Source organism: Trichomycterus rosablanca, chromosome 7 (assembly GCF_030014385.1).
Source record: "Trichomycterus rosablanca isolate fTriRos1 chromosome 7, fTriRos1.hap1, whole genome shotgun sequence".
Lineage (NCBI taxonomy): Eukaryota > Metazoa > Chordata > Actinopteri > Siluriformes > Trichomycteridae > Trichomycterus > Trichomycterus rosablanca.
The window spans coordinates 24,125,972-24,153,122 of NC_085994.1; the positions used below are offsets into that span (position 1 = coordinate 24,125,972).

Here is a 27,151-nt window from a genome sequence, read left to right on the forward strand (position 1 = left end):
CACTCCTAAACCTTGTGGGAAGCCTTCCCAGAAGAGTTGAAGCTGTTATAGGTGCAAAGGGTGGGCCGACATGATATTAAACCCTATGGATTAAGAATGTGATGTCACTCAAGTTCATATGCGTGTGAAGGCAGACGAGTGAATACTTTTGGCAATATACAGTAGTGTATATATATATATATTTAAATAGTTACTTTTTGTATCATCTTTAAACGTTTTTATTATTTGACTTCAAAGATCCAGGAACACCACTGGCCAAAAGATTAACTGAATATTTTAATATTGTAACATTTAGGATATCATTGCAATGTATCCACTATTATACATTATCCATCAAGTTTAGATTGGTTAATTGTAGTCATGGAGCAGGTAGAACTTAGCAGAGAGACTCCACGTGGCTACAGTCAGTAACTGTTTACATTTGAACTGAAAGCATGTTGTAGCTGTGCTGGTATGTGTAGTTAATAAACCGGTACTGTGAGTAAAGTCCACTTTTTAAGCTGGTGAGATCACGCCATGTCTTCTATAGCGAATGATTGACAGCAGCGCTCGTGCTGGAAGAGCTGCGGGCGAAGTTGCGCGAGCGGGCGATGATGTCATGCTCCAGCGGTGGGCGGGGCCTGAGCCGTTTCAGGTGGCACTGAAGTTTGAAAACAAGTAGAGCGAGTTTTAAGCTCCAGCGTCAGTATCTAGCAGTCGGGACTTTCTTCGATACATTAACCGATTGAAGTCTGAATGAATTGGACGTAGCAGATAGGAATAGAAAGAGCAGAATGCATTGGGAGCAGGTTCTCCGTTCAAAGAATTGTGAGGTAAGAATAGCGGCTTTAATTTTTTAACGTCAATTCTGACAGACATGTTTTGGTACCGCGGTTATTACCGGGCTCGGTTATAACTTGTACTGTATATCATATATTCCCCTGCATATGGAGTCGAGCTTTATACGTGTAGAAACCGAAGCTCACTTGTTCGTTAAAGTAGCAGGATGTTGTGTGTTTACAGTCATCTATATTACTCATCTCCTCTATACACCTGTGCTGCAAATATGCAGGTCCCAACCGGTAACTGTGTTGCCTCATGAGCATATTTAACAAGGGCTTGTCCTTCCTCAGACGCACTACTCATAGAACATAAACACAAGACAAACGTACACTTAAGGACAGTTAAGATTAAGAGCGACCAATCCACCTTTCGCACTTTTTTTTGGAGAATCGAAGAAACTTGCGAACATGTCTAATTTCCAGAGGTGGAAAGTAACGAATGACATTTACTCGCGTTACTGTAATTTTTTGTGTACTTGTACTTTTTAAAGTAAATTTTACAACTAGTCATTTTACTTTTACTTAAGTATGTTTTGTATTAGGAATTGTAATTTGCTACATTTTAAATAACAATAAATAAATAATAACTAATAAAATAATAAATAATAAAATAAACGCAAAAAAAATCGCGTCTGGGAAACTGCTGCAGCAAATTCTGCGATGGGGAGTCGGATCTTTTGGCTCGGTTCCTTTTAAAGAGCCGTTCAAAAAATGGCTCTTCGTTCTTTTGTTCAGGCAGCGAGAGGCGCTACTGTAACTATAATACAGCCCCGATATTAATATCGATGATGAACAATCATCTAATTCAAACAACATTAAAATGAGAAAAAAAGATTGTTGTCAAAAGTATACAAATTGACAACAAGTATATTTTAATAGCAAAAATAGTTTAAAATAATTGCAATAAATCATCTGTTGTATAACTTGTAGCCAAAGTGGGCTTACATTTCATTTCATTACATTCCGCTCAGTAATACGTGATAGAGAAAAAACTACAGGCAAGAGACATACTGTGGTTGCATTGCATTTAGTTTTATGGGATGGTCTGTACTAAAATGACACACTACACATCACTAAATTTTAAATGTTGTATCAACATGTTTTTTCTATTATATTTGAATAAAAAACAACTATTGTGAGATTTTTAGACTAGTAGATTTTTAGACTAGTAACTTTACTCGTACTTAAGTAAAAATTCATTAAAGTAATAGTACTTTTACTTGAGTACAATAATTTAGTACTCTTTCCACCTCTGCTGATTTCTCGGAAGAATTTTAGTATGTCAGTAAAGGCGACCCATTAATACATAGCCATTATTAATACCCATTATTCATTAATTCATTCATTGTATGTTTTAGCACCGCTTTATTCCATTCAAGGTCGCGGTGGGTACACCTTAGTAGGAAACACCCTGTACTAGGGATGTAACGATACACTCTACCCACGATGCGATACGATTCACGATACTGGATTTACGATACGATTTTTTCCCGATTTTTTTAAGCAAAATGAAATTGAAGACAAATTATGACCTTTTCCTTTTATTATTTCACTTTAAAAATAAAATAAAATATTTAGTATTTAGTATTTGTGCTTATCTTTTATTTATCTAAATAATAAATGCGCTTTTATTTCTGAGGTAGGTACAAACTATGCCAAATAATGCTTATTGTGTAAAAAAAAAGCTGAACTGAAATTTAAAAACAAATCCAACATTATATAAATAAATACATAATACATAAATAATACAAACTAGAGAGTTGCATTTCCTGAAGAAAATGCGAGTGTGATTGCGGTGCAGCGAGCGGGCGGGTGGTTTGCGCGTATCCAAATGCTGTATCTAAGTCGGGAGTGTCATCAACGGGCTGTTCGATTTAGAGTTGGAAAGGCGTCGATATCTCGAAATGTCAAAAACAGGCGTGGCAGGTAGGCGGGTGTGCATATCCAAAAAGGAGGTGAATATCGCCAGTGCCCTCTGCTGTTTAAAGTGAATATTGATTCATCTTAAATGAATAACCGATTCGAATCGTGGCACATGTGCACCAACTGTCTTGTGGTGCATCCTTACATCCCTACCCTGTACAGGTAGTCAGTCTGACTGCATGTCTTTGGACTTTGCACGTCTTTGCACACACAAGGAGAACATGCAAACTCCACATAGAAAGGTCCCAGACAGACCGGTACACCTGGGAGTTGAACTCAGGACCGTCTTCCTGTGAGGTGACAGTGCTACCCACTGAACCACACAGACCCTGGATTTGTTACTCCAAACTGACTGGGTGTGTCTAAAGCCCCATGCTGGACTGATGAATTGTCTAGATTGTATTGCTGCCTTGCACCCCCACTGCAGCCCTGACCAGGATAAAGCAGTTATTGTAAATGAATGAATATATTCATGTAGAATTGCCTATTACAGTCATTGGTATAATGTTATGGGGGGTATTGGGGTTTTCTACTGTTCTAAAACATTCCTGCCATCAATAACTGATGGAAACACTGACGGATTATAACACTATAGTTAGTAAGTAAAATATGTTTGGGGGGTGGCTTGGTGTGGGGTGACATTTAATTGGTCTACAACAATCAAACTTCACTGCCAGTAACCCCAATTACATAGTGATTTACAACTGTGACAGTATACACTCTAAGCAATTGAAAGTTAAGGGCCCTGGTCAAGAGCCCAGCAGTGGCAACCTGGTAGTGGTAGTAATGGGACTTGAATCAGCGACCTTCAGATTACTAGTCCAGTACAATCGCCCTATGCATATTATGCTTTACTCAGTTAAATTCCTACACACAGACCTACTATTATACTATGTTTACATTTGACACCTGGCTAATCCAGTTTTATTCAAAGTGACTTACAAATGTGACTGAAAACAATGCAAGCAATAGAGTTAAGGGACTTGGCAAGAGGCCACTGTTTAATGTACTATGTAATGGGTACTAAGAGGCCACTGGTCAATGTACTGTGTAATGGATACCAAGACGCCACTGGTCAAAGTAATATGTAATGGGTACTGAAAGGCCACTGATCAATGTACTATGTAATGGGTACCAAGACTCCACCGGTCAATGTGCTATGTAATGGGTACTAAAAGGCCAATGGTAAATGTACTATATAATGGGCACCAAGACGCCACTGGTCAATGTACTATGTAATGGGTACCAAGACTCCACCGGTCAATGTACTATATAATGGGCAACAAGACGCCACTGGTCAATGTACTATGCAATGGGTACTAAGATGCCACTGGTCAATGTATTATGTAATGGATACCAAGAGTTCACTTGTCAATGTACTGTGTAATGGGTACTAAAAGGTCATTAAATGGGTCAATGTACTATGTAATAAGTACTAAGAGGCCATTGGTCAATGAACTATGTAATAAGTATTAAGACGCCACTAGTCAATGTACTATGTAATGGGTATCAAGAGGCAACTGTTCAATGTACTGTGTAATAGGTACTGAAAGGCCACTGGTCAATGTACTGTGTAATGGGTACTAAAAGGTCATTGGTCAATGTACTGTGTAATGGGTACTAAAAGGTCATTGGTCAATGTACTATGTAATGGGTACCAAGAGGCCACTGGTGAATGTAATATGTAATGAATACCAATAACCGACTGGTCAAAGTACTATGTAATGGGTACTGAAATGCCACTAATTAATGTAATTTGTAATGGGTACCAAGACTCCACTGGTCAATGTAGTATGTAATGGGTACCAAGAGGCCACTTGTTAATGAACTGTGTAATGGGTACTAAAATGATATTGGTCAATGTACTATGTAATTAGTACCAAGAGGTCACTGATCAATGTACTATGTAATGGCTACCAAGATGCCACTGGTCAATGTATTATGTAATGGCTACCGTAACATAGTACATTACATAATATATAGTACATTGCATAGTTGCCATTGGTCAGTGTACTATGTAATAGATACCAAGACACCACTGGTCAATGTACTATATAATGGATACCAAGAGACTGCTGGTCAATGCACTATGTAATGGGTAACAAGAGGCCACTGGTGAATGTACAGTGTAATGGATACCAAAACACCACTGGTCAATGTACTATGTAAGGCGTAGCAAGAGGCCACTGGCCAATGTACTATGCAGGGCTCTAGACTAACGTTTTGCACTGGTTGCACTGGTGCACCTAACTTTTTTTCTTAGGTGCACCAGCACAAAAGTTAGGTGCACCCAAATTTTCGACCGCATCGCATTTAACACCGCAGTTTTACAGGTTCACTTTTTTTTTTTTTTTTTTAAATCACTGTCCATACAGGCAATATTGACTTGGAAATAACTAACAATCTGGTCAACATGGCCTCGTCTGATGATCTGTTTGCTGCTGCCTGACAATGAAGGGCAGTGGGGAGAGGGGACACTTGGGCAGTGCATTTATCGTGGCATGTAATGTGTTTTATAGATGCATTGGGCTTTTTCAGCCTTTCAATTCAAAATGTATTAGAACCAGTCACAAATATACTATTGCCGGCCACTGTCTTCTTTACAGTTAATTATAGTATTACAGACTAATTATAGCACACTTATAAAAATTATAAAAATAATAGAGTAAATGTGTATGTATGTGTGTATATCTATTTATATGTGTGTGTATATTTAAAATTATATGTATATGTTTGTGTGTGTGTTAGAGTGTAATCTTAAATGCAGTGCATTATATTATCGGCTTTACTGAATCTTTTGCAGATTCCCAAAATCGCTTGCGGTGCACTCACTGCGTATTTTGACTACATGTATTGTAATATATTTTGGTCTTTTAGTTATTTTTATATTTTACTTAACGAAAATATTGTCGTGTTTTTACTTTCACTATCGCGGCACTTTACCGCTAGCATTAGCCCCTTGCTACTGTAGAGGGTCGGCTCACCTAGCCGCTGTCCGGTGGGGATGCTGCGGGTCTTTTGCTGTGCGGTGGTGGAGGTGTGGGAATAAAGGCACACGACAGGGTAGACTCACTTTAACTGTTTAGTCAGGACTTAAGTGAGCGTTACAACACTTTACACCGCCGAGCTCCAGAACCCGAACTTCCATTCTGGAACATCCGGCGAGTCTCATATACAAAACTAAACTTACGGCAGAACGTCTGAACGCACGTGTATAAACCTGGTGCTGCATTCTGATTGGCTGAGCTGAATGTCGCTCACATATCACCGCTACAATATTGTCCCGCCCTTCACTAGCTCTGATTGGTTTAGACCATGATATTGGCCTAATGTGTGTCTGTTGTTTTTTTTTTTCCCTCGGACGCCTGGTCGCACCGGTGCGACCTGAGATTTTTTTTAGTCGCACCATTGAGAAATTAGGTCGCATGTGCGACCAAATTGGTCGCACTCTAGAGCCCTGCTATGTAATGGGTACTAAGAGAGTATTGGTCAATGTACTATGTAATGGGTACTAAGAGACTATTGGTCAATGTACTATGTAATGGGTAACAAGAGGCCACTGGTGAATGTACAGTGTAATGGGTACTTTAAGGCCACTGGTCAATGTACTATGTAATGGGTACTTAAAGGCCACTGGTCAGTGTACTATGTAATGGGTACTTAAAGGCCACTGGTGAATGTACAGTGTAATGGATACCAAAACACCACTGGTCAATGTATTATGTAAGGTGTAGCAAGAGGCCACTGGCCAATGTACTATGTAATGGTACTAAGAGACTATTGGTCAATGTACTATGTAATGGGTACTAAGAGTCCCCCACTCCTTACTGTCCAGTTGAAGATATTGTATTGTCTGAGGTCATTTGGGGTTACAGTCGTGCCGTGTGTGCCACTTCCACTCCGGGAAGTCTCTGACCTCAAGCTTGCAGAAGCGGATGATTGCTTCATTGTGTCAGCAAAAGCGTGAGGAATCTTTTTTAGAACTGAGATCATCCTTGGTGTTGTTTTCTTCTTTGTCAGCTTAATTTTGTAATCGTTCAACTTTATTCCACAGTTCTGAAACCTCTAGTTCTCTGTGTGTCCGTTTTAGATCGAGAGGCTGGAGGGAAGTTTGTCTCAGGCAGCCCTGTGCAGCGTGGACGGTTCGCCCCCGGGCTCGGAGGACACGGCCCTCGATCCTCAGCGCACACGACAGGCCATAGAGCAGCTCAAGCAGAAGATCCTGAAGCTAACGGAGCAGCTGCGCATCGAGCAGGCGGCGCGCGATGAGAACGTCGCCGAGTACCTCAAGCTCGCCAATAACACAAACGACAAGCAGCAGGGCAGCAGGATAAAACAGGTATCACTTCCATGCTGCTGTGCACTTCCAGCTGTCCCTTTCTCACTGTGTTCACTGGTACTGGTGGAATTATTTAAGAAGAAGCAGACTTGTCATTAGGTTTACAGCACGTTCACCATGGGTCTGTCTAAAAACCTAGTGAGCGCTCTACATATCAGCATTTTACGTCATTCTACACATGCTCCAGAGAAGAAGCCTGTCTAAATTCTTAGATACCTTAAAATGCTGCCTACTGAGGTGCCTTAATTCTGAGTGATGATCTTACTGAATAATGAGTGAGCATCCAATGCTTCCTTAGCGGTGAAGGCAATCCCAGCATTCAGTGTGGCATGACTTTTCTCACAAAAAATTACAAACATGGCCCATGTGGCGCACTGGGATATTCCGCTAGCACACCAACATCGAGATTCTGAACACCCCGGTTCGAATCTCGGCTCTGCTACTGGTCGGCTGGGCGCTATCTAGTGGGCACTGTTGGCAGTGCCTGCAGCAGACATAAATTGGCCACCATGTCTGCTGGGTGGGAAAATGACCGGGCCTTCAAACGCTGTGCAAGGACCCTGGTTAGCAGACTCCTCATGTGCAAATCCACCAAAGTACAGGTGTAAAAGAAGGGGTGAATGTGTCAGAAGGGGCGTGGGCAAGCAAATATACCCTTCTCAAACGCAATCAGGATCCCAAGCAGCGGAAGACAAATTGACTATGCTAAATCGGGCGAAAATGCATAAATACATTCTCATTGTTTATTTTTATTTTTATAAAAGTGTACATGTGAAATTTATATGCAAATTCAGGCTTGTCAGTGACAATTTAACTGTTTTGGCTGGGAGATGTTAGCTGGCGTGCTAGCAGGTTGTGCCACTTCAGCCCATTGGTTTGAATGGCCCGAGGCTAACCGTGTTAGTTAAGTAAGCAAAAATTGCAGTGACGTAATCACCATAATCGCTATCTAAGTAGTGCATCTAAATAATCTGCCTTGAGAGTTCAATGGGTGTGTTCGAAAACCTAGTGAGCTGCCTATCTGTCTTACTGCCTACATAGGCAGCTGCCTCAGTAGGGAGGATTCTAATAAGTCATCGACTTATAAGGCAGGTTATTCGAACGCACTAGTTAGACAGAGATCAATTTTCATCAATTTTCGCTTACTAAGCTAACACATTTAGCATCATGCCATTCAAACCAACGGGATGAGGTGGCACAACGCGCTAGCATGACAACTAACGTCTCCCTCTGTGTACCGAAAACGGTTAAATTTGCTGACAAGCCCTAATTTGCAAATAAAACACTTGTGCACATTTATACAAATTAAAAATCAATCATAATTTATTTACGTTTGAAAATAACTCGTTCCTCCGCACTATATTTTTATTGTATTTTTAACATATTTAGCAAAGTACGTTTAAATATAAGGTATCTTACTAGACAGCGTTTTAAGGCATCTAAGAATTCGAACAGCCTTCTTCTCGGGAGCACGTAGGATGACAAAATGCTGTCTGTAGAAAGCTCACTAGGTTTTCGAACACACCCAATGTCTTATTAGAATCCTCTCTATGTAGGCAGCTGCCTAGGTAGGCAGCGAGGCAACTCACTAGGTTTTCAGACAGACCCAATGTGTTAAACAATAACTGACAAGTCAATGTTTAATCAATTCTAGTGGTTTAAAAGCTGGTGCTATGGAAACTGTCCATAAGACTGGTGTTATGCCAGATTCTGTACCCTTGTCGTCAAGTGCAACCCCTCTCTGTTGCATGTGCCAAAGTGAATAGGAAACATTATAGTGCCTTTAAGTCATAAATAATTAAATAAATCTGCATTTAAATAATAAAGAAAACTGACACACGTTTAAATCTTAAATAGGGAAACTTTCTCATTTAAAAAAATAATGAAATTAATTAAACACTAAAATTATTAAACTAATTAATTAAAAAACTAAACAAAATCAAAAACACTGAAATTACTCAACTATTATAGTTTTGTATTATAAAATGGAAAACAATTATGTATTTAGATAAAAAAAAATCAATGGGGAAAATATTATTTAAATAATAAATTGGAAAATAACTATTTATAATATAAACTATTTATAACATAAATAAGAAAACCCATTATGCTTTTAAATTATGAACTGGAAAACAGCTGTGCATTTAAATCATAAATGTAATTGATGTGTTTAATATTTTGATAGCCACCTACAAGTTTGCCCAACAATTACATTAAGCTGCATTTTCATCATCATCATCATCAACTGTGTGTGCATGACACTTAGAACAAACAGCTGATGTGATATATTTGCAGCATCATTTCCTCTATGTGTGAATGGGTCATGAGTAATACCCTGTTTATACTTTGCCGTGCAAAACGTGACAATGTTCATCAATGACATTTCAAGGCAAGAACATAACCAGGTTTTGGTTCGCATACCTGATTTTATCTTATATTTATATCTTTTATCTAGGCTTGGGACCAGCACTGAGAGTGCACCGACCTTTAACTTGCACCCCCCCCCCCCCCCCCCCCCATCAACCCTCGTCCAAAAATCATTGCGAAAGCTATAAAATAATATAATTAACGTTGTGCACATCATACATACGATGCGGTGTTCAACATCAGTTACAGCTAGTCATAAATCATAAGCGGTACTTGCTTTTGATGTCAATGAGAGCAGAAAACGTTACTTCACAGACTCAAGTAGAGGCAAAAGAACATCACTTGTTAAGTCCTCTAGTTCAGGATGCTCTGCTTTAACTGACAGCAAAAACTATTGATATAGATTGCTTATCGGCATTGGTGCTATCAGAGTGGATGGCCTTGCTAGTAGAGTCCTTGGCTAAAACAATGCAGTCATTGTTTTGTCACCGATTTATCTTCACTGTTAGCCATATTTTTAGTTTTGCTAGGCAACTGTCCTTTTTTCAGACTGAGCTGGATAACTTTTTTTTTTTTTTTTTCAATGCATTTTCTCCCCTTTTTTCTCCCCCTTTTGCGCGTCCTATTGCCCAATTTGCATCACGCATCCTCTCTGCCTCTGCCGATCCCTTCCCTGACCGAGGAGATCGAAGCTAACCCACATCCCCTCCGACACGTGAGCAGCAAGCCGTATGCATCTTGCCACTCACACGTTGACGAGTGTTGCGCTACCTAGCGTTGGGTGCGGAGAGACACACCCTAAGAGCACTCCTTCCTCATCTCCGTGCAGGCGCCTCTAATCAGCCAGCAGAGGTCGTAACCGCACCATTCTGACAGAGAGAGACCCACTTCAGACCTTAGTCCCGCCCATTTGAACAACAGGCCAATCGTTGTTCATATAGCCGCTCATCCTCGGCCGGTGAGGCAGAGCTGGATTCGATAAGACGTACTCGAGATCCAGCTCCGGTTGCAGCGTGTGTTTTTACCGCTGCGCCACCTGAGCGGCTTGAGCTGGATAACTTTGGACGTGTGTGTGTGTGTGTGTGTTCAGTGACACTAATGAAATATGCCTCCTGTGAGTGAAAAATGAACTGCTTTAGAAGTAAAAAAAATCTCGTAATGTCACGTTGAAAACCCCTGGTGTAGACAACCAATTTACGAATGCACTGCTGATTATTGAACCCTAGTGTAGCTGCACCACCCGAACATCTAGAAGTAAATAGAAGTATTTTACTAGTTGTTTCAGACATCTGTCACCTATATTTATATCAGTGTGCAGGTAGTGGACTTAAAAATTATTCCCATGCACAAAATGACAGCTCCACCAGACACTCTCCTTTCTTTAGCAGTAGATTTTGGGACATTATGAACCAAAACTGATTCCCACTTACTGTGATACAGGCTCTGGATTACTGTAGTTCCCATCGTAATACACCGATCAGCCATAACATTACACTTGTTTCTACACTGTCCATTTTCATCAGCTCCACTTACCATGTAGAAGCACTTTGTAGTTCTACAATTACTGACTGTAGTCCATCTGTTTCTCTGCATGCTTTGTTAGCCCCTATTCATGCTGTTCTTTAATGGCCAGGACCACCACAGAGCAGGTATTACTTAGGTGGTGGATCATTCTCAGCACTGCAGTGACACTGACATTGTGCTGGTGTGTTGGTGTGTGTTGTGCTGGTATGAGTGGATCAGACACAGCAGCACTGCTGGAGTTTTTAAATACCGTGTCCACTCACTGTCCACTCTATTAGACACTCCTACCTAGTTGGTCCACCTTGTAGATGTAAAGTCAGAGACGATCGCTCATCTATTGCTGCTGTTTGAGTTGGTCATCTTCTAGACCAAGGGTCGGCAACCCGCGGCTCCGGAGCCGCATGCGGCTCATTCATCCTTATACTGCGGCTCCGCGTGGCTTGGGAAAATAAATTTTAAGTATTTAATTGAAGTGTATTGTATTTGTGTTAGTTCTTTTTTTAAATTGTAGTTCTAAATTGGAAGATTATTGTGATCTTAAATACTAAAATAAAATTATATTTTATTATTTTTCGTCGCTCAAAATAACCGTCACACTCTCGGAAGCCGGTATACCCGCCAAAACGCCGTGCATTTATCGAGATATTTATGCAGATATTTTGCAAATATTTATTTTCATTGTTTAGTGGCATAGTGTTTTTTTCCAATTTATTTTTTTAATTCAGGTCAAGGCTCCGCTACACGCTCCGAAAGCCCAAAGGCGATATAAGGATGACGGCTCACGGCATTTTGTTTGCTACATGGATAATTAAAGTTCAGCTTTTTAATTCATTTGAAAGAGACCAGAGTTCAAAATGTATTCATTACATAAATAAAATTTAATTTTCTCTGTAGCACTTCATGAATTTCATAAGCAACACACTATAGTTGTTTATACAAAGCATAAAGGTAAAAAAACTATATATACAGTGTTATCTTCATTTTAGATGTCAAAAAGTATTTGCGGCTCCCAGTGTTTTCTTTTCCGTGGAAACCAGGTCCAAATGGCTCTTTGGGTGTTAAAGGTTGCCGACCCCTGTTCTAGACCTTCATCAGTGCTCACAGGACACTGCCCACGGGACACTGTTGGCTGGATATATTTTTGGTTGGTGGACTATTCTCAGTCCAGCAGTAACAGTGAGGTGTTTAATAACTCCATCAGCATTGCTGTGTCTGATCCACTCGCACCACCCGAATAATACCTATTCTGTAGTGGTCCTGTGGGGGTCCTGACCATTGAAGAACAGCATGAAAGGGGGCTAACAAAGCATGCAGAGAAATAGCTGGACCACAGTCAGTAATTGTAGAACTACAAAGTGCTTCTATATGGTAAGTAAAGCTTTTTACATCATAATTTAGACCTTTTCACCTCAGATAAATGTAAGCAATATTTTTAATAGGCTCTTTATTTGTATTTCTAGCGTTTAAATTGTTGTTTTAAGTGGAAAACCCCACATAGGTACTCATCATAAAAGCACCAACAATTTAAAGCAGTGAATAAGCACATAAGCAGTTAACACAAGAAGTGAAACTAGGCAGCAACCCTGAGGCATTTACACGTAACATTATAAATAGCCTGATGCTAACTAGTTACCATCAACACTTACTTTTGTTATTAGTTCCGCCTTGTTCTTCCTTAGTGTAGACACGATTATCCAGACCATGTGATTATTGGGAAGGAATAAACAATACAGGATTAAATAATAAAATGACGTACATGTTATAAAAACAAGAATACTCAGAATAAATTGATAAATGATGATCAATTTGTCTGTTGACTTGCATGTAAATAATAATCAGTCATATTTAACAACAGAACCAGGTATTTATAGATAAACCTAACATATATTTTCTAATATCTTAATCTGTCATCATTTTATTTATTTAATGAACTAACTGCCCTCACATGTATTCCATTTTGGCATACTCTCTCTTTGCTATCCTTCCATAAGTTTCATATTTGTCTTATCTTTTTTGCATTGTGGACTCTGAGCTCAGCTGAGACCAGAGACGTATGCAGCTGTTTGGAATCTTTGGTGACTTCCCAGATGAGTTCTCTTTAACCTTTTGGTTAATTTTTAAGTAGATTCATCAGTCCCAAGTTTTGTTTTGTTTTAATTTAGAGGTAATTGCTCTTACTGTGGTTCACTGGAGTCATATAGAAAGTCTTAGAAATAGAAATTTTTTCTTAACTCTGGCAGTTTGGTGGCTCGGTGGGTAGCACCGTCGCCTCACAGCAAGAGCAGTCTGTTCTTACTGTGTGGAGTTTGCATGTTCCCCCCGTGTCTACATGGGTTTCCTCCTGGAGCTCCGGTTTCCTCCCACAGTCCAAAGACATGCAAGTGAGGTGAATTGGAGATACAAAATTGTCCATGACTGTGTTTGACATTAAACTTGAACTGATGAATCTTGTGTAATGAGTAACTACCTGTCTTGTAATGAATGTAAAACATGACATTAAAATCCTAATAAATATGGCAGTTTGATCCTTTAGAACATTTAAAATGTTGCTTGTTTTTGATGATGAGATATAGGGTGAATTTAAAAGATTGATATAGATCTACAGGAGTGACAAAAAAAAGCCTGGTTCTCTTCTAATATGTTCTGCTGATCTGTTTTCATTTGCTGTGATGAAAATACAATGACAGTGGCAGTTAGAAAGGAGGCAATGACTTTTTTTTACAGCAGTGTATGTTGTAATTCTTGCTTCACTGGTCACAATCTGTACGTTCTGTTCAGTTACCGCATTATGATGCATATTGCAAATCTGGAATCTTCCATGCAATCAAAGTTGAAACAACACTAGGATGAGCATTGCAGTAAAAAACCAAGTACAGTGTTGAGAGAAAGTAATTGCTCCTTTTTCAAATGACACCAAATGATGAAATTTTGATATAACACAAAGGAACTTGAGGTAATAATAAAATATAATAATAATGCATTTTATGTATAGGTGCCTTTCAAAGCACTCAAGGGCACCTTACATCTTACAGAGCAGATTAAACAACAATACACAGACAATACAAGACATATACAATTAACATTGAACAATCAAGTGAATTAATTGTAGGCTAGTTTAAATTAGTGAGTCTTTAGGTGGGATTTGAAGGTGGAGAGGGAATCTATAGTTCGAATTTCAAGCGGGAAAGAGTTCCTAAGATAGGGGGCTGAGTAGCTAAAAGCTCTGCCCCCCATAGTGGACAGCTGTATAGAGGGAATGGAAAGCTGAAAAGCAGAAGAAGATCTGAGTGCACGGGAGGGCGTGTAGATTTGGATAAGGTCAGTGATATATGCTGGTGCTAGGCCATGGAGAGCCTTAAATGTAAATAACAATATCGTAAAATGTACGCGGTACTGGACAGATAGCCAGTAAAGCCGCTTGAGAACCGGAGTAATGTGTTTGATGGAAGGTGTTCTGGTGATAGTCCGAGCAGCAGAGTTCTGGACTAATTATAATAAAACACATTGTAAAAGTAAAAAATGACTTGCAAGATATGCAAGTGCAGACAAATCTAAAATAAAACAAACAATCCCGCTCAGAAAACATTGTAGGGAGAATATAAGGTCATCTGTCTGTATGCTAAAGCTAAGGAACAATTGAATGGCTGGTCTGAATGGCTAAAAATAAACCTATTTAAAGTTTTAACGTGGCCTAGCTCTCAAAGTCCTAATTTAAACCCAATAAAAATATGTAGCAAGACCAGAGATGAGCAGTTCATACCCAAGAACAGATTCACACAATGGCATGTGTGATAGCAAATTATTAACTATTACAGTCAGAATTAATGTTACTTATCAATTAAGTAATTATGTTAACTAGCATTAATTTACTAGTACTGGTCTTGGATTGGTGAACAGGGGAGTATCACGCTGTGCAGATTATATATACTGTACAGTCAGTTTGAATTGCCCAGAAGTTATATATGAAGTATATAAGTATATGAAGAGGGCAAAACGGTATCGGCAGCATGTGAGAAGTGCCAGTAAGCAAGTGGTACCCAGATACTAAATTGTAAACTTTAAGCTCTGGGTGTTCAATCAAATCACACAAAACGTGCATCCATCCAGCCATCCATCCATCCATCCATCCATCCATCCACAAAAGTTATAAACATGCACATATTATCAACAGTAAAATAAACAATGTAAATAAGTATGTAAGTATGTAATGTAAAACCTGTAAATAAATATTACAATTGGTGTACTGTACTACTGTGGAGAAATTTCATTTACCTTGTGTGGTGGTGGAGATGTTTTTTTGCTGTGATAGTGTAGTGGGGACTCTGGGGAGTCTGAAGCACTGCTGGTGGCTACTGGGGCAGTGCTTGTGCATAACTAAGCACTAGAACTTGCAAAAATTAAGCATAAAACACAGAGAAAAAGGCGAGAACAAAGCGAGCCTTCCGACAAAATAAAGCCTTTTTCTCCCTTTTAGTGCGTCCAATTGCCCGATTGCATTATGCTTCCTCTCCACCAATGCCGATCCCTGCTCTGATTGAGGAGAACGAAGCTAACCCACGCCCCCTCCGACACGTGGGCAGCATGCCGTATGCATCTTATCACCTACACTTTGACGAGTGCAGTGCAGCTCAGCATTGTGTACGGAGAGACATAAATAAACAGCCTCTTTTCTCATCTCTGTGCAGGCGCCATCAATCAGCCAGCAGAGGTCACAATTGCACCAGTCATGGGAGGGAGACCCCATCCGGCTTAGTCTAAACAACAGGCCAATCATTGTTCATGTGGCCGCTCAGCCTTAGCCGGCAAGGCAGAGCTGAGATTCGATACGATGTATTCGAGATCCCAGCTCTGGTTCCAGCGTGTGTTTTTACAGCTGCGCCACCTAAGCGGCCCTGAGACGAATGCTGGTTAGCGGACAGTTACTGAACTACTGGTCTTGGGATGCTTCTTGCGGGAATTTTAAACGATCGGACCGGACATTCAGTTTTCCAGATTTTGTCCGTTAAATCTGAAATCTGTTAAATGGAGGTCTGTTAAATCAAGGTTCCTTGGAAATATAGGTCATTTTCCCATGTGCACTATGGTAACATCATCTGGTTGCCAGCAAAGGGCCTTATCATGTATGAAGGACCAAGCTACTCCCTCCATATTTATTTATATTTACATTTTCTGCATTTAGCAGACGTTTTTATCCAGAGAGACTTACAGAAGTGCTTCCACAGTAAACATTTCCCTACACTAGTTTAAGTAGACAATTTAAGTAGTTTTACTTTCTGTGTCGGCCACCCAAGTCTGATTCCTTATACGTTATTCCTTGTGTTTTTGTTTGGCCAATAAAACAAATTCTGACCTCCTTGTTCATATCTCTGTTTCTTGTACCAACAGGTTTTCGAGAAAAAGAACCAGAAGTCGGCAGCAAGTATCGCACAGCTCCAGCACAAACTAGAGCACTACCGCCGGCGCCTGCGCGAAACCGAGCATGGCGGCGACCTGACCCGGCAGCCCAAGGGCGTCTTGCGTGACGTTCAGCAGGGCCTGCGCGGCGTGGGCGCACGGGTCATCACGGGCATCAGCGAGGGCGTTGTGGACAGCGTGCGGGGCGGCCTGTCGAGCTTCTCGCACGCCACGCATTCGGCTGCCGGCGCCGTGGCGTCCAAGCCGCGTGAGTTCGCCCTGCTCTTGCGAAGCCGTTTCGGCAGCGCTGACAACATCAGCTCGCTGAAGGACGGTGAGGAGCATAACGGTGCCAGCGCCAGCGGGAACCTGCAGGGTAGTCCACGGTTCGGCAGCGAGGAGGACTGCTCGAGTGCAACGTCTGATTCGGTCGGTGCAAACAGCATGACCGGTGTGCTCGGCGGCCCACCCAGCTCCAGGGGGAACACGCTGGAGCGGGGCGGAAACATGAGCATGGACATGTTGATGCACGAGGTGCAGGAGCTTAGGGAGGTGCAGGGGCGACTGGATGAAACTATGGAGGCACTGAAGGGGCTCTATCAGAGGGAGTACATGCTCACCACACAGGCGCTGCAGGAGGAGCGGTTCAGGTAAACACACAAGCACACAGTGTTTTACCATGTGCACTACGGTAACATCATCTGGTTGCAACCAGAGAGCCTTATCATGTATGAAGGACCAAGCTACCCCCACATCAAATTTAACCGGTGCTGGTGCTGACACCTTGACCAGACAACAGGAGTCGCTTTTATAGCCATAAAAAGATATAGATTTTTATTATTACTATTATTATTATTAGCAAATTTATAATAATTAATTTTAAATAAGCATGTATTGAATATTTTATAGTTCATTCATTAATTTTAAAAATCATTTTGTAGTGATTGGGGTTGCAGTGGGTCCAGTGCTGCCCAATAACACTTGGCAGAGGTCAGGTATACAGTCTGAACCAGGGGCAATTTAAAGCAGCCAGACCACACCTTTACTGGAGTATGTTAAGTAAACTAGGGTGACCATATGTCCTCTTTTTCCCAGACATGTTTTCTTTTTTGGACCTAAAAAATTCGTCACGCTGCAACCAGGGCTGGATTCTGAGTACCTCGTATCGAATCCAGCTCTGCTTCACCGGTTCGAGGCTGAGTGGCGGTATGAGCAACGATTGGCCGGTTGCTCAAGTTGGGGGGGCGGGACAAAGAACCGGATGTGGGTCTCTCTCTCTGTCAGAATGCGATTACGACCTCTGCCAGCTGATTAGAGGTGCCTGCACAGAGATGAGGAAGAGTGCCCTTAGGGTGTGTCTCTCCGCATGCAACGCTAGGCGGCGCCAAACTCATCAATGTGTGGGTGGCAAAAATGCATCCGGCTGCTGCCCATGTTTCGGAGGGGATATGAGTTAGCTTCGATCTCTTCGGTCAGGGCAGGGTTCGGCATAGACCGAGAGGAAGCACGATGCAAATTGAACAATTGGATGCGCTAAAGGGGGAGAAAAAGGGGAAAAAAATAAAATAATATGTCGGGACAGAATTTCTAAATAACCAAAAATTTCCTGGATTCGGGTTTTGTAGTCTCGCAATGGGGTGATTGGATACGGCTAGATACATAAAAATCGGTCCAGGTTGTGGTCAGGTGCATATAGAAGTTCTACACAGAGATGGAAGGACCTCCTGGACAGACAACCATCTCTGCAACACTTCATAAAAAAAGTAAAAGGCATATAACAGCATGTAAACGACTGAAATACGGATATGGGGGGTGGATGCGAGACGAAAATTGGGTAGCACAGCCAACATTGTCCCATAAAAAACGATACTACACGTCGTCTGGCTAATACCATCACTACGGTAACAAGTCCTCGGGTTACGGCGGACTCGACATACGGCGTTTCGTGGGTACGTCGCCATCTCCTATAAATGTATTAAGAAAGTCTTGTCATGCAGTCATTCCGATGTACGCCGTTTGAGACGTAAAAACAAAGTTCGCACGGGAACTAGTTGGCGAGCGGAGAGGGCAAATACGAATATTTTTACTGTTTCACTTCATTACTGTACTGTGTATGTGCTCCATGTGAGTGACGTAGATGCTTATGTAGGTGGGTTCTGACTTACGGCGAAAATCGCGCTACGTCGCGTCCGTAGGAACGGATCTCCGACGTAAGTCGAGGACCTCCTGTATAGAGTGGCTTCTCAGCAGCCAGGCCAGTGACCTAAAGTATACACTCTGTAGCTCAGTGGTTAGCACTGTCGCCTCACAGCAAGAAGGTCCTGGGTTCGTCCACAGGTTGGGCAGTCCGGGTCCTTTCAGTGCGGAGTTTGCATGTTCTCCTCATGTCCGTGTGGGTTTCCTTCGGGTGCTCCGGTTTCCTCCCACAGTCCAAAGACATGCTGTCAGTCGGGTTAATTGGAGACACTGAATTGCCCTATAGGTGAATGTGTGTGTGTGTCTGCCTTGCGATGGTCTGGAGCCCTGTCCAGGGTGTTACTGTGGCTTGCGCCCATTGAAAAGCTGGGATAGGCTCCAGCACTCCAAACCCCGACGACCCTAATTGGATAAGCGGTTAAGAAAGAGAGTGAGTGAAAGTAATTCGATGGGGGATGATGGGTGATCAAGTGTAGATCGATAAGTAAAAATTATCCAATTATATCCATTACAAGTCAAATCCACAATGCAGTAAAGTGTACAAAAAGTCAAGGGGTCTAAAACTTTCTGAATCCATTGTACAGGCACTTTATGGGCCGATAATTTCAGTATGCACACATATACACCAGACCTTTGCAAAAAGCCTAAACATGGCAGAAGTATTTGCTCTTGGCTGAGACGCAGAAGATATTGTGTTGATAAAGAAGTCATAAAGTCATCTGGACACAGTTTTAAAATAAGCGATTACGTAGCAAGTATGCATCACAGTACTTTTATGACTTTCTGTTTACCTATTCATTGTGATTATAGTCGTGCTCTTAAACAGTGTTGAAATTCCACTAGGTAATAAAAGCTGAATGATTAGCTTAAGGCAAATAAAAACACCAATCAATAACATAAAGCAGTACAGGTGCAGATACTGTAGAGGGTTGTTTAGCTTTAACCATCTCTTATCCTGGTCAGAATTCTAGTGGGTTCAATTCATTGGGACCTCCAGGATGTGTGTACCACACACAAACTCACACATTTACACACATACACGCACTCACACTTGGAGCAATTACTCCACAAAGAAAGGACCATGGCCGTGGAATCGCTGTGAGATGACAGTGCTACCCGCTGTGCCACCGTGCCGCCCCTGCCATTTAGCTTGCGTCCCATAAAAGGAGAGGAATCAAAAAATAGGCATACGAATCACTATCCCAATGACTTGGCACAAGCAAAATGTGTGTCTGGACGACCAGTTTTCCATTCCTACTTGACCAGGGGACAAGTGGGCTGTTCTCATGCTCATCACCATATATACACTATATAGGCAAACGTATTGGGACACCCCTTCTACTTACTGAATTAATGTGCTTCAGCCACAACAATTGCTGACAGATATAAGACGTCAATTATATAAAGGAAATGATATGCTTCCAACTGTGCAGCAACAGTTTAGGGAAGGATTGTCCTGTTCTGGCATGGCTGTACACCTGTGCACAAAGCAATGTCTACAAAGACATAAAGACAAGCTTGGTTTAAAGAAACTCCAGTGGCCTCCAGTGGCATCAACTCTTTGGACTAAATGGACACAAATTCCCACAGACATAGTGTCTTGTGAGAAGCCTTCTTAGAAGAATGGCTGTTATTATAACTAAAAAGATCACATAGAGGTCACACTTATTTAATAACATTTGTTTTAAGAATGGAATGTCCAATAAGCTTATGGTCGGGTGTCCAACTGCTTTTGGCCAAATAGTGTATATTTCTTATTCTACTTTATGGTGGTAGGACAATGCCTGTACAATGCCTGTATGAAATAGATGTGTGTTATATGCTGTGGACCAGAGATGGGGACTTGAGTCCTCACACAGCGACTTCGGACTCGACTCGGACTCGTTTCAAATGACTCGGACTCGCAAAAAATTACTTGTAGACAACAAATGTCAGCATGTGTTAACATTAGTTACGTGTGACAATTAATTATATATATATATATGATCTGACATCATTCTGATCTTGTCCTTTCTGCTCTTTAATAACGCTCCGCAACGCACGCAATGGGTAAAAGTTCCAGCCAGCTTCCGGGGTAGTGATGAAGCGTCGCTCCCTACTCTCTCCTTTGGATTTGAATCTCACTTAAGATGGTAGAATACCCTACATCAGGGGTGGGCAATTAAATTTTCCAAGGGGCCACATAAGAAACTGGGACTGTTGTGGAGGGCCGGACCAATAAGGGGAACTAAATTCTGCTCAATATTAATTTGATCTCTTTATTTACATTTACATTACATTTTCAGCATTTATCTAAATTGATTTACAATATAGTTACATTATACAGTCTGAGCAATTGAGGGTTAAGGGCCTTGCTCAAGGGCCCAACAGCAGCAACCTGGCAGTGGTGTGGCTTGAACCAGCAACCTTCTAATTACTAGTCCACTAACCACTAGGCTACAACTGCCCACTCATTATAAAAAGCAGTAAATTGTACAATTCTAATAAGCTGTTAATGTTTAGATGTTACAATCAGAAAATTAGAAGTAGGCAGAGTAAAAACATCAACATTATTTTACTATTTAAACAAACAAATGCAAAAAAACAAATGTGAACAAAATGTGCAGGTTTTTAAACTTTACACTATTTTGTTTTGAGTCTAATGAGTCTCATTTGTTTTTCTGTCCTTTGTTATTGTTGGATATTCTTTTTAAAATCACAAAGCTGGTCCTGACTGCTTCAGTTCTGGATGTGTTAAACTTTATAAAACTGTCCTTGTTGCTTTTGCAGTTTAGTTAGAGAAGCTTCAGGTGTGATGCTCTGCATCGTTCATGTTCTTATATTTCTGTGTAGTACCGTAACAGAGCCTAAATTCTGATCCTTAACCAGCGTTACATCTGACTTCAGAACTTCATGTCTTGTTAAAAACTCCACCGTCAGTCACACTCAGTTCTGTTCGCATTACGGTGAAGCTGATACACTCGCTCACACACGTAAATCGAAACTTGCGGATATTTAAAGACACAGCGTCAAAATCAATCCTGTTGTAATGCATGTTTGATGTACATTTATTTACATCTAAATTGTAATTGCCACGGACCTCATGCGGGCCGGTTGGGGATGTCTCGCGGGCCGGATGTGGCCCGCGGGCCGTACAATGCCCAGGTCTGCCCTACATAGTGCACTTCAGAGGAACAGCTGGTGTGAATGAAACGCTCCTATAGAATTGGCGCTAATGGTTGAAAGACCGCTCTCTGAACCAATCAGACCTTCTGATTTTAATATGTTATTAAGAAATGCTGTCATTTGCATTTATTTAGTTTGCAGCGTCACACAGATGATTGTCAATGAAATGCTTGATTGGCTTTCTAACGAGTTTGGAGGTTTTTAAATAGAAGCACATTCACAAAATAACGGATTACATTTCTAATGGGACACGCGGTTATAAATGTAATAGCATCTGGAAGAACAGAAGTTAAGGTAAGCAGTGGTTATGGATTTTTTTGCTGTGTTTTGGATTTTGGCTGCTGTGCCGTAATTTATTGGCCGCTTTTGTTTTGCAATGAAAACAAAATGTATAAGTTTAAGCTTTTAACTGGTAACTAGGAAAGTAAAGGCACTAAGTAAAATGGCAAAATACAGTTGCTGTTGTTGTTTTTTATCTGAACGTACATATTATTTGTTTATTTCTACGCTACATTTCCAATGTATGTTTTGTGTATATTATATTGACTCTAGCCCAAAGACTCGTGACTTGACTCGATTTCTGTATTTTGTGACTTGTGTACGTCTCTGCTGTGGAATACACGGTTAGCTCAATTAAATACCTGTTGCTGTATTTGGACTGGCGAGGTTTGAGGTTTGACGGACAGAGGGGGTTGAGAATGAAAAACAGGAAGAATGGATGATAGTGGTACGCAAAAATTTCTTCCTAATATGTCCAGCTGTACTGGGGCACTGTTTTCCTTTGGCTAAATATAGAGAGAACATTAGTAGAGATCTTTTAATGATGGAAGCTGGTACAGAATGCACCGAACCTGCTGTTTGTACTGAGATAAGTGGTGGCTGTTTTCCTTCATATTGGCCCAAAATGTGATCAATCCCTCAAAACTAAAAAGAGTTAGATACTTGCTTTTTAAACATCTTGCAATGAAATCAATACGCTAATGTATAGTATTTTGGAAGTCAATATTTCTGCATTTTTTCCTTTTTCTCACCATCTAGTCAAAGCCATTTACCCAGTTGTATCTCTCCTCCAGTGCCGCAGACCCCTGTGCTGACCAAAAAAAGCTATACCAAACTCACACCCTCTTTAACACATGTGCATTTGCTAACCACTTCCTTTCACCTTGCCAGAAATGGCATCACACAGAGAGCAGCACTGCGTACTGAGATTTAAACTGAGATATCAGCGGTGGTCGAGTAGTGCATTAGTCTGCTTGTTCACCTGACGCCTTGTGTACTGGAAGTCAAAACTCACCCAGAATACTTTTCAGGAATAATAGGGATGCACAGATACAACTTTCCCCACTCCTATACTAATACCTCCTTGTTTGTACACTCACTGTCTATTTTATCAGCTCCACTTACCATATAGGAACACTTTGTAGTTCTACAATTACTGACTGTAGTCCATCTGTTTCTCTGCATGCTTTGTTAGCCCCCTTTTATGCTGTTCTTCAGTGGTCAGGACCCCCACAGGACCACTACAGAGTAGGTATTATTTGGGTGGTAGATCATTCTCAACACTGCAGTGACACTGACATGGTGGTGGTGTGTTAGTGTGTGTTGTGCTGGTATGAGTGGATAAGACACAGCAGTGCTGCTGGAGTTTTTAAACACCTCACTGTCACTGCTGGACTGATAATAGTCCAACCAAAAATATCAAGTCAACAGCACCCCATGGGCAGCATCCTGTGACCACTGATGAAGGTCTAGACGATGACCAACTCAAACAGCAGCAGTAGATGAGCGATTGTCTTTGACTTTACATCTACAAGGTGGACCAACTAGGTAGGAGTGTCTAACAGAGTGGACAGTAAGTGGACACACTGTGTCTGATCCACTTATACCAGCACAACACACACTAACACACCACCACCATGTCATTGTCACTGCAGTGCTGAGAATGAGCCACCACCCAAATAATACCTGCTGTGGTGGTTCTGTAGGGGTCCTGACCATTGAATAACAGGGTGAAAGCAGGCTAAAAAAAGCCTGCAGAGAAACAGATGGACTACAGTCAGTAATTGTAGAACTACAAAGTGCTTCTATATGGTACGTGGAGCTGATAAAATGGACAGTGAGTGTAGAAACAAGGAGGTGGTTTTAATGTTATGGCTTTTTATTAAAAACACTGTTCTGGTGCAGTGCAATTTTGATGTAAATGTTTCATGTATATAAACGTGTGTTGTAGGTACGAACGACTGGAGGAACAGTTGAATGACTTGACAGAGCTCCATCAGAACGAGATCCTGAACCTGAAACAGGAGCTGGCCAGCATGGAAGAGAAGATGGCTTATCAGTCCTATGAGAGAGCTCGAGATATACAGGTACTGTGTGTTTGTTTGTGTGTCTGTGTGGGAACAAAAGGAAAGTAGGTGCGGTACAGGATGAACCTGCCCAGTGTTGTTTAATTCCCAGAATTGGTTATTAAAGGTAGATTGCGCCCTCTAGTGGAAAGTGGTAGCGAATACAGTGAGTACAACTAAAACTGTTCGACTATTGATTGACACATTGGTACTGGACATGCTTAGGTTTGTCACCATTACTAGATAATCATCTAAGCTCTATGTCTAACCCAGTATGGATTGTAGTTATTAATGTATGTATATATTAATTTGACAATAATGTTTCCAGTAGTTCTTAATGTATGTACTTTTGTCTTATGTCTTTATCCTGTATGTAGCTATTTTATGAGCTACACCTACCCTCTAGAGGGATTTGTCTCTATATAATTAACCCTAACCTTGATTTAAGCTATCAGTCAATCATTTAAAAAGACCACCATGGATACCCTACTGACTTATTATTACTTATTATTATGTGGCACAGATTGGACCTGTGATGTCACGTCTTAAAGTCTGGTGAATGCTTAGGTCTGTTACAATTACTAGATAATCAGATAAAAAGTTTGACAAGGGCCAAATAGTGATGGCTAGACGACTGGGTCAGAGCATCTCCAAAACTGCAGCTCTTGTGGGGGTGTTCCCAGTCTGCAGTGGTCAGTATCTATCAAAAACGGCCCAAAGAAGGAACAGTGGTAAACCGGCGACAGGTTCATGGGCGGCCAAGGCTTATTGATGCACGTGGGGAGCGAAGGCTGGCCAGTATGGTCCGATCCAACAGACCAGCTACTGTAGCTCAAACTGCTAAAGAAGTTAATGCTGGCTCTGATAGAAAGGTGTCAGAATACACAGTGTATTGCAGTTTGTTGTGCATGGGGCTGCATAGACGCTGACCCCTGACCTCCAGGTGTTTAGTTGGCCTTCAAATTCCCCAGATCTTAATCCAAATGAGCATCTGTGGGATGTGCTGGACTAACAAGTCCGATCCATGGAGGCCCCATCTCGCAGCTTACTCGAGTGAAAGGATCTGGTGCAAATATCTTGGTACCAGATACTACAGCACACCTTCAGGGGTGTAGTGGAGTCCATGCCGTGACGGGTCAGGGCTGTTTTGGCAGCAAAAGGGGGACCAAAACAATATTAGGAAGGTGGTCATAATGTTATGCCTGTTGCATAAGCTACATGAGGCTACATGTGTAAGTTTGAAGTAGATGTATGAATTAGAGGTATAATACCTTTTCTTCCATCACTAACTGTAAGACAACAAAAGGCGTGTAACTATCTGAACAAAATTGGTCGTCAATGTCTGAAGCTCTGCATTTGTATTTAAAAATGTGATCTCCTTTCCCCCCTGTAGGAGGCGCTGGAGGCTTGTCAGACACGCATCTCCAAGATGGAACTCCAGCAGCAGCAGCAGCAGGTGGTGCAGCTGGAGGGTCTGGAGAACGCCACCGTCCGCACCCTAATCGGCAAACTCATCAACGTCCTCCTCACGCTCATGGCCGTCCTGCTGGTGTTCGTCTCCACCGTGTCCAACTGCGTGGCTCCGCTGATGAAGACGCGCAGCCGCTCCTTCTCCACCCTCTTCTTCCTCCTGCTCTTCACCTTCTTGTGGAGAAACTGGGACGCACTCTCAGGACACACTCATCGCATTTTGCACATGCCCAGATGACCACGTCGTCCTCGAACCTCAACAGCCAATAGCATTACAATAGCACGGTGCTTTGCCAACCTTCTAGTTGAGAGGCGTATTAAACTGTGAAGTTTTTATGAAACTGGTGTACACGTTTACATTTTGGAAGTGAGACGTAATAGTCCTGTGGCACCTCTTTTATTAGGACGTTTATTAATATCGATATTCCTCTGATGTGTAACATGTTTTTATCGATTTTAATCAGTACCATGTAGCATTAAGTCCTGTTTCCTACAGAAGTAATGGGAATTCTTTAGGACAAACGTTTCCCCCTTAATGCCTTTGGTAGATTTTTAGTAAATCTTATTGACTGCCTTATAAGGGGGGTGTATGCACTTTTAGCTGCCATTAGCAGTGTAAGCCTACTCTGCCATCGCCTCGTTCACTGAACTGGGTTCATTCAAAGAATGAAGGGGAGGAACAGAATGGACTGATGGACATACTTGAAGGAAGAGAGTGAGATTTTGGGAATTCCTGTGCTTCCATACTGTTTTGTTAACGAACTACCTACCACTTTCGGGAATTAGACGGAATGTAGTTGTTGTTGTTTTTGAACGAGGCACTAGGTTAGTCATCAGAGCCTGTTCACCATGTGATATCAGAGGGGAAAATCCAGTCTGATATTCTGAATCCTAATCAATTTGAATAAATAAAAATTAACATTCGTTTGTATCAGAATACAAAAAGCAAGTTATTGCATTGAAAAAATTGTTGCCTGGACGTTAGGGTAATTGTGAATAAGTAATAAGCTCAGACATAATGAAGCTGGAGGTGCTAATCAGTTAAGATGAAATTTATATATATATATATATATATATATATATATATATATATATATATATATATATATAATGGCCATAACATTAAAACCACCTCCTTGTTTCTACACACATTGTCCATTTTATCAGCTCCACTTACCATAAAAAAGCCTACAATTCTACAATTACTGACTGTATTCCTCTACATACCTTTTTAACCTGCTTTCACCCTGTTCTTCAATGGTCAGGACCCCCACAGGACCACCACAGAGCAGGTATTATTTAGGTGGTGGATCATTCTCAGCACTGCAGTGACACTGACATGGTGGTGGTGTGTTAGTGTGTGTTGTGCTGGTATGAGTGGATCAGACACAGCAGCGCTGCTGGAGTTTTTAAATACCGTGTCCACTCACTGTCCACTCTATTAGACACTCCTACCTAGTTGGTCCACCTTGTAGATGTAAAGTCAGAGACGATCGCTCATCTATTGCTGCTGTTTGAGTTGGTCATCTTCTAGACCTTCATCAGTGGTCACAGGACGCTGCCCACGGGGCGCTGTTGGCTTGATGTTTTTGGTTGGTGGACTATTC

The 27,151-nt window shown here is 41.4% G+C and overlaps 1 protein-coding gene across 1 annotated transcript; it reads left to right on the forward strand.

Annotated features, from left to right (window-relative positions):
* The first annotated feature begins 762 nt into the window (after positions 1-762).
* On the forward strand, positions 763-25,885 carry tmcc1a (transmembrane and coiled-coil domain family 1a). Its single transcript, XM_062999158.1, has 5 exons — positions 763-812; positions 6,835-7,083; positions 16,360-17,018; positions 23,960-24,095; positions 25,468-25,885. The coding sequence occupies exons 1-5, from the start codon at positions 774-776 to the stop codon at positions 25,780-25,782; spliced, it is 1,398 nt and encodes a 465-aa protein (XP_062855228.1). The 5' UTR covers positions 763-773; the 3' UTR covers positions 25,783-25,885.
* The last annotated feature ends 1,266 nt before the right edge of the window (positions 25,886-27,151 follow it).

What these genes read in the sequence shown, in the direction of transcription:
- tmcc1a (XM_062999158.1), top strand. Translation starts at nt 774, where the DNA reads ATGCATTGGGAGCAGGTTCTCCGTTCAAAGAATTGTGAG. An exon ending in AGGGCAGCAGGATAAAACAG is followed by an intron (nt 7,084 to 16,359) that starts GTATCACTTCCA and finishes TTGTACCAACAG; the next exon opens with GTTTTCGAGAAAAAGAACCA. An exon ending in CTGCAGGAGGAGCGGTTCAG is followed by an intron (nt 17,019 to 23,959) that starts GTAAACACACAA and finishes CGTGTGTTGTAG; the next exon opens with GTACGAACGACTGGAGGAAC.